Source organism: Acipenser ruthenus, chromosome 48 (genome assembly GCF_902713425.1).
Source record: "Acipenser ruthenus chromosome 48, fAciRut3.2 maternal haplotype, whole genome shotgun sequence".
Lineage (NCBI taxonomy): Eukaryota > Metazoa > Chordata > Actinopteri > Acipenseriformes > Acipenseridae > Acipenser > Acipenser ruthenus.
Window position 1 is genome coordinate 9,545,402 of NC_081236.1, and position 7,679 is coordinate 9,553,080.

The window sequence follows — 7,679 nt, forward strand, 5'->3', positions numbered from 1 at the left end:
GCTTTACGGGCGCGATCCCCAGAGTTATACGAAAGCCTTGTTCGAACACGTCGATTGGAATAAAGGTCAAGTCAAGGCCACCGTGAAAACGAAGCTCTTGAGGCAACTTGGCGCTCCTTTCTTGTACACCAACTTTTTCTCTTCCGTCGGCAACGGGGGTCTGTTTTCTTCCTCGGACCTCTCCTTTGACGCGCATTCGTTCGGCAGGTACGTGGAGCAGTACTTCTGCTATGACGCGGATGAGCTGGGAAACGTGTACGTCGACTCCCTACGGACGGACGAGACGCAACACATGACCGAGAACGATACCAACGCTTGCATCTGGATTGCTCTCCGCCGGTTTAAGGCAAAGTGCCTCCGTTCTCATCCCGTGATAAGAAGGTTTATGGCCATCAGCGGCACGAGCACGCAGGCGGGACCGGCGAGGCTGATCGAGAGTTTGGTGAAAATGGATGAAAGGGGGTTGGGCTGCTTTCCCGTACACCACGATGTTCTCTGTTTCCACCATTTCCTTTCAGACGCGTTCAGTTTCAAGAACGGCTTCTGTATGGAAAACACTTTTCTGTACGAATATCCATTCCTGTCGGACAACCAGATCAACAGGGGGTTTGAAGTCGTATACAACACAGCCCCTCCGCACCGAGAAGCTATCGCCTTTAGCCCCCAGCTCGTGGCGTCTCTGATGGTCGGCCTCCAGAACGCGGCGTACACCGCAGAGCATCGGAAAGAGGACGACATGTTCAGGTTGACGTTCCCCCACCTCGCTAACATCGCAGACGTCATCTCCGTCCTCTGTAACAAAGACCCCTTTTCGAGCCGAGAACACAGAACGTACGCGCTATCGATCGTCAACAGTCTCCTGTTCGAGAACGGCAAGAGACACGCCGATCCCGTGGTTCGTGAAATCTACCTGTCCGTCGAAACCAAGATGAAACAAAACGGGGGCAACGCTGCGCTGGCCTTCGGGTTGAATTGGGCTGCAAAAAAAGAGAGCCGTTTTCCGCGTTTCCTCAGCCCATTTAGCGACTCCGCATACTGCCCGGTGAAAACGACATCGACCGCGGTGACGCACTTTCTGTTCTCAGAAGATTTTAAAATCACCCGTCTCGTCCAGGCTACGGTTACGGCAAACTATATCATCGCCAACACGGCCCCAAGGTGGCGCAGAGGTCGGTTCATCATAATCAACCACACGCGGCCGGGGGAAGGCAAGACCTTCACCAACGAAGTGACGAAGGAGCTGTTCGCGGGTGACTTTCCCAGTGTCGTCGAGTCCTTGATGAGCATAACGCCCACCTGCTTGAAGTACGACCGGGAAATCAACATTTTGAAAACCCGCATCATAGACGACGCTGGATTCAGCACCGAAGTCCTCAAAAATGCCAAAGACGAAAACTGCAGCCTCGCCGGCACGTTCAAAACGATCCTAGACAACTCCTACATGAACAGCTTAGTCACGGAAAAGAACGAAAAGACCAACAGCTTGTACAAGCAGCAACATTTGGCAATTCACAACACGGGGTTTGTGTGGAACACAAACAGCATGAGTATTTTCACCAACGCCGTCAAAGACAGAGCGCTGGTCTTAAGGAGCACGGTGGGCTCCGATCCCAAAGCTTTGACATCGACCGTGTCCGACTTGTCCTTGACGACGATCTGCGTCGAGAAGGGGATGCAGGACGTTGCCGCCAAACTCTTATGTCGGCAAAATGTCTTCCAGACTCTGGCCTACCTTTTCGCCCCTCAGTATTTTTTCCCTTTGCCCGAGCACGACGCGGTCTTTCGCTCGGCCCGTAACCGTTTGCTCAAGCGGTACCCCGTGATCTACGAGGGCGGCAGCGGTGAGAGAAACACCTCGATCGGTCGCGAAAGCGCTGTGGTGAGGGACCTGGCATTTAGTAACGCCGCCGCCTTAGCTTGCCACGCCGTATACGACCTCTGGATACCACCCTGGACCCCCATTCGAAAGCCCCGCCGCAACGAAACCACCAAGGCATACGTGGAAGACCTCAACGAGAGGAGGGTGAGAGCCGTGTCCATGTTGAGTCCGACGGAGCTCTTGCTGGAATGTCTGATGTCTTACCATTTGTTTTACCCCGGGTGCATGGTGGAAGCTATGCCCACCGTCCTTTCTCAAAACGTCATGTTTGCCATGGAATTCGTAAAGCAAGTGATGGCTTACGCCCTCTGTTCAGAGGAGAGACTTTTAGACTTCGGTCACGAGGACTCGGTGGTCATCGTAGATGTTTCGGCAAGCAACATGTCCTCTCCCTTCGATGACCCTCTGACCTTTAGAAATACGTTAGAAAAACTAAGCAACATCAGACTTCCCAGCAAAGGCGCAAAAAAAAGAATCCCTCTGGTACAGGGCGTAAAACCACGCGGTGGCGGTCGAACGTCAGGCCTCGAGGAACCGGTCGTACCGTCAGAACAAGCGGCACACGAGGGTCGCGGACATGTGGTCAGGATGTCTTTGGATGTATTTTACAGCCTGGCGTGTTCTTTTTTTAAACAAGAGGTGTCTTTGTTGAGGGACTGGATTTGTGAAGCGTTTGTGGCCGGTGGAGTTTTCTCTTCCGACGATGTAACGGCTTTGCAGCTGCTCCCGGATACCCTCAAGCCATTCGACCTGAACATGTTGCGATGTTTGTCGAAACACTCCAAGATGCAGCTAGATCTCGTAGAGGACGAGGCCACGTGCGAGCTGACCGTCACGTCCCAGAGCCTGGGCATTAGGCTCCACGCGGCCCAAAAGCGACTGGTGGACGCTATCTTCCTGCCAGACCTGAAGGTGGGGGAGAACGGCTGGGTCTCTTTTCCCGACGCTGATCTCATCATCAGAGATGTCCCCTTTGGTAACTCGGAGCTCGAACATTACACGCTTGAAGACGGGAGATGTCACGAACACCTGTTGCCTTGGGAACTATTTGGAAGCAAGGAATTCCTAACCGTGCTTTGGCCCCACTTAATGCATAGGCCTGGAACCCATCTACGGAGAGGCCGTGTGGAATGCCTTAGCCTGACGGAACGTGAAAAACATCAAGTGAGAGGCTACCTTGAAGATTTGTCGACCACCTCTGCCAACCCCCCGGCCGAGGGCGGTTATCTCCACACATCCTCATTGTATTATCTTTATCACAGACCGCATTTCAACATCTTCGATGAGATGTTTGCGTCCGAAGTCTACTCCAAATCTCACTCGATGGCCTGCGGCTCTCTCAGCACGGTCACAGGGTCCGTCGTGTCGCTGAGCGGCATTACGCAGAGGAGCGGTGACGACGGTGCAACAGAAGGCTTGACCGAGGGGTGGGAATACAAGGTCGCCGGCAAAATTCTGTTGCATTACAAGGGAAAGAAAGACTGTCCCGAGACCGAGGTGGAAGCGATGGCCATACGTTTAAAGAACCATCACTTCAGTTACCTCCACCTCGATGACTCTACCAGCGAATTCGTTTATACCGATTGTCAGACCTGGCGAGACTGCGGTTTGTTGTCTGAACCGGCTGATTCGGTTGCTTACTTTGGACAACTGTGGTCGAGGGCAAAGGACATCGACCCCGCTCTGGTGCAACCGACGACGGCTTGGCAAAGGAGCGCACAGATCGCAAACACCTTTTATGGCGCAAACGTGGCCGTGCATAGGCGAGAAACCGAGTTCACATCCGGGGATGAGCGTGCCGGTCCCACGCAGATGTTTGAAACAGTGGTAAGGAAAAGAACAAACGCCACCACTTTCAACAACGTTACCCCCCCTTCTAAAATGGTCTGCCTCGACGCACTTCAAAACATTGTGGACTCTTTGTCAACACTGGACCCGACACCGGACCCCAATGTACACCAGTGACTGAATGTGACCCCCTTTTATTTATTTATTTATTTATTTTTACATATTACACAATAATATTTAACAATGTGCCCAACTATGACTGATTTAGTTCCAGGTGTGCATCGTTTGATGCATGTAAAAAGACACACATGACCTGTTCATTCTTTGTAGCAAAATAATAAAAAAAAAAGCAAAAACTTACTACATAAAAAAATAACACAAGACAAGTTTGTAGTCTTTCTAACGAAAGCATTTATTCCAGAGTTGAACGTAAGTTTCTCTAAATTTTTTTATCTTAAAAGCATACACAATGGGATTAACAACTGAGTTACCGTGAGTCAATATAATACCAATATATATAGCGATCTCTGGGACTTCAGTATGAGGGCTGAAAAACAGAATGCAGTTAATGATGTGCAGAGGAAGCCAGCACACCGCAAACAAAAACAATATTAAGGAAAGCGATTTTGCCACTTTATGTTCCTTCTGGTAATGGCGGACTGATTGTGTGGAGTTGACTGTGTTCTGGTTTAGGTGTTTTCTGATCTTGTAAAATATTGTTCCATATAAATAAATCATTAGCAACAAAGGAGTCAAAACCCAGCCGAAAAAGTTCAGGTAGACCATGTAACTTATGCTCATGACAGACATGAACGTGCACTTTATGCAGGTGGAGTTCAACGCAGTTGTCTCGTTTCCAGGACTTGTTTTGTTATTCCATCCTAACATGGGTATGATACCCAAGACTGTAGAGATTAACCAGCAGACTATAGCAATTATCACGGCACGTCGCTGAGTAACAATGATCTTGTACCTGCGGGAACAAAACAAAACTCAAGATCAATAGACTGTTATATGTCTATGTCATTTTTACATTTCAATGTCCTTCGTTGGTTAACTTAGGATCTGCAATCGTCATCATTTTCTGTATATTCTGAGACCTGTGTAGATTCATCTGTTTCATCTGACTTACTTCGTTGGTATCTTGACACGCAGATATCTGTCGAATGCAATAGCCAGAAGGGACAGAATCGAACTCTGGGTTATTATCAATATGATACAGGAGATAAACAAGCAGATGTAAAAATGTATTTCTGGTTCAAAGCTTGAGATGATGCATATAGGAATGACAAAAACTCCCACAGCGAAGTCTGCCACGGCCAAAGAAATGATGAAAATGAATATGGATTCTCTCAGTAAATTATTGACCAATATTGTTGCAATGACCAATAAGTTTCCCAAACAGGACATAAGCGCAATGGCCACCTCAATAACGATAAATGCAATATAATCTTCATTTGTCATCTTGAAGATTGTTGAAATTCTGAAGGTAGAAATTGTTGTTCCTTTGGGTAGGATCGGGAGAGAGGACCTATATATATATACTATGTATGTGTACCTCAGAGGGAGGGAGGGAGGGAGGGAGGGAGGGAGGGAGAGAGAGGGCAATTCTGGATTCTGGGGACTTTCCATTGTGACTAATTTCTCTATATATAGAGAGCCTGTAGCACAGATACTATGTATGTGTACCTCAGAGAGAGGGAGGGAGGGAGGGTGATTCTGGATTCTGGGGACTTTCCATTGTGACTAATTTCTCTATATATAGAGAGCCTGTGCTACCGACTAGAATAAGAGGTTTGGAACTGCCTATGTTAACTGTTCTTCTGATAGAAATGGAAATGGAATTGGAATTACAGTCGGTCAAGCAGATGAAAGACGAATTGAATCTTCTGAAAAATATTATAGAGTCGGTCCAGCGTCGTGTAAATGTCCTAGAAGAGAAAATTAGGGCAAAAGAAATGGAAAAGGAATTGCAGAATGTCAAATTGATAGAGACTCTAAGGACCACTGTGGAGTCAATCAAATCTCGTGTGACTGTGATAGAAGGGACCGGGGAGAAAAATGGAGGACAAGGCGAATCTATCGGGGCCGATAAAAATAAATTGGGTAAGTCTTTCAAATTGTATCTTTACAATTACGTTATTTGCATAATATAGAAAAGGCGATTTTTATAGTTCATGTTTGTTTTTATTTATAGAAATGCAATTGAGTGTTTACGAGGTCAGATTGCAAGACATGGACCTGCGGTGTACATTCTTGGAGAAGGCGACTTACATCGGGTCGGCCATTTGGAAATTCAGAGATTACAGTCGTTGGAAACGTGAGGCCGTGATGGGAAATAAGAGGGTATGGTTGTCGCAGGCCTTCTACAGTAATCACTATGGGTACAAGATGTGCGCTAGGATGTACCTCAACGGAGATGGAATGGGCAAAGACACCCACCTATCTTTGTTTATCGTATTGATGCGTGGAGAATATGATGCCTTGTTGTCTTGGCCATTCAATCGAAAGGTCACCTTCATGTTGATGGACCAGGGACCCAACAAGATACATTTAGTAGATAGTTTCATGCCAGACGTCGCCAGCAGCAGTTTTAAACGGCCAACTGAGGACATGAACGTTGCTTCCGGTTGTCCGTGTTTTATTGCCCACAATGTGTTAGAAAATGGAACGTATATCAAAGATGACACTCTATTTATTAAAATAGTCGTTGATTGAAAAGGCGAAAAACCATTGTGTTATACTGTGCGCTGTTCATTGAAAAGGTGAAAAACCATTGTGTTATACTGTCTGTGCGTTGTTAATAAAGTTTATATTGTGTATCTGTTCTAATTTCACCTAATAATCAATAAACGGTTGTAATTTCAGCACTGACATGTTTTTCTCTCAATCTTTTACTCTTGCTCTTTACGCACTGTATTGTATTCAATAAAGCCGTACAAAAGGCGGTGTCCATAGTTCCGCCCACAATCGGTATTGGTTTATTTTTTATATATATATAGAAAGAAAAAAAGAGATTTTGTTGTGTTGCGATATGGAGGGTCTTGTAGGGTACCTGAAAGCAAAACTGAGGGCCAAATACACTATACTCGATCTCAAAAGAAACTTTACTGGCTATTCGGATACATGTATGGCAGCATACTATGAATTTGAGAAAGAATGCTACCTGACATGTGGTGAATACAAAGCCTACGTGGACAGTGGCCGTCGACTGAGTGCCAACGAACTGACTCTTTGCGGTCGTGAGATCGAAGCCGCTCTCTTAAACGATGCTGCGCTCGACAGTGTGGATGTCGATGTCGACGTTTGTTATGAGAGGATAAAAAAGTATCTTGCGGTCAGGAGAATCGTGGAGAACGAAAGATACAAGGCATACATATGTGCTTTTAAGAGTTTGCGTCTGGAGGAAATGGTTTTGTGTGAGATGGTCAAACAATTCGAGAATGTGACTGGGGATTGCGAATATTCGCTGGAACTAAATGAGACAGAGCGGTGGGTCTGTGGGATGGACGACGAAATAAAGGAAGGCAAAGTGCGTCCGTCAGTGGTCGTGCAATACCTCCAAGCGAAACATTCTGACTGGGTAAAGAACCACCCAGATCAATTCTTTGACTACTGTTCTCCTGAAACTATAGTCCGCATCTTGAGGTCACCACACAAAGAGCCAAAATTAGCCAAACATCGCTTTTTCCTTGAAATGCTGTTATGTGAACCCGTTCAAGTTCGCGATGATGTGAGCGATGATAGTCTGGAATGTGAGGCCTACATCACGGCCAAACAGGCACTGAATCTGGAAGAGTTCCTCCTCTGTGAGGAGGGTAAAGTGCTCGAAACATCCTCCATCAGGCCACTAGAGGTCGCCACGTATCTCAAAACGAGGAGAGTTTACTGGGAATTCCTTAACCCTGTAACCGTGGCCGACCGTATCCGTCCCGAGGAGGTTGTCCAGTGTCTCTGGGCACTTTACCAATACCGCTACTGTTGGAAAATGGCCAACAATCCTGTTTACAAA

At 47.0% G+C, this 7,679-nt stretch overlaps 1 protein-coding gene across 1 annotated transcript; it reads right to left on the reverse strand.

The window, feature by feature from the left end:
- Nucleotides 1-4,066: 4,066 nt before the first annotated feature.
- Nucleotides 4,067-5,131, reverse strand: LOC117972105 (adenosine receptor A1-like). Its single transcript, XM_034920393.1, has 2 exons — nt 4,800-5,131; nt 4,067-4,640 (listed from the first exon to the last, which is right to left on the reverse strand). Exons 1-2 carry the CDS (start codon nt 5,129-5,131, stop codon nt 4,067-4,069), a joined length of 906 nt encoding a protein of 301 aa, XP_034776284.1.
- Between the last annotated feature and the right edge of the window lie 2,548 nt (nt 5,132-7,679).

What these genes read in the sequence shown, in the direction of transcription:
- LOC117972105 (XM_034920393.1), bottom strand. Translation starts at nt 5,131, where the DNA reads ATGACAAATGAAGATTATATTGCATTTATCGTTATTGAGGTGGCCATT. An exon ending in CGTGTCAAGATACCAACGAA is followed by an intron (nt 4,641 to 4,799) that starts GTAAGTCAGATG and finishes TTGTTCCCGCAG; the next exon opens with GTACAAGATCATTGTTACTC.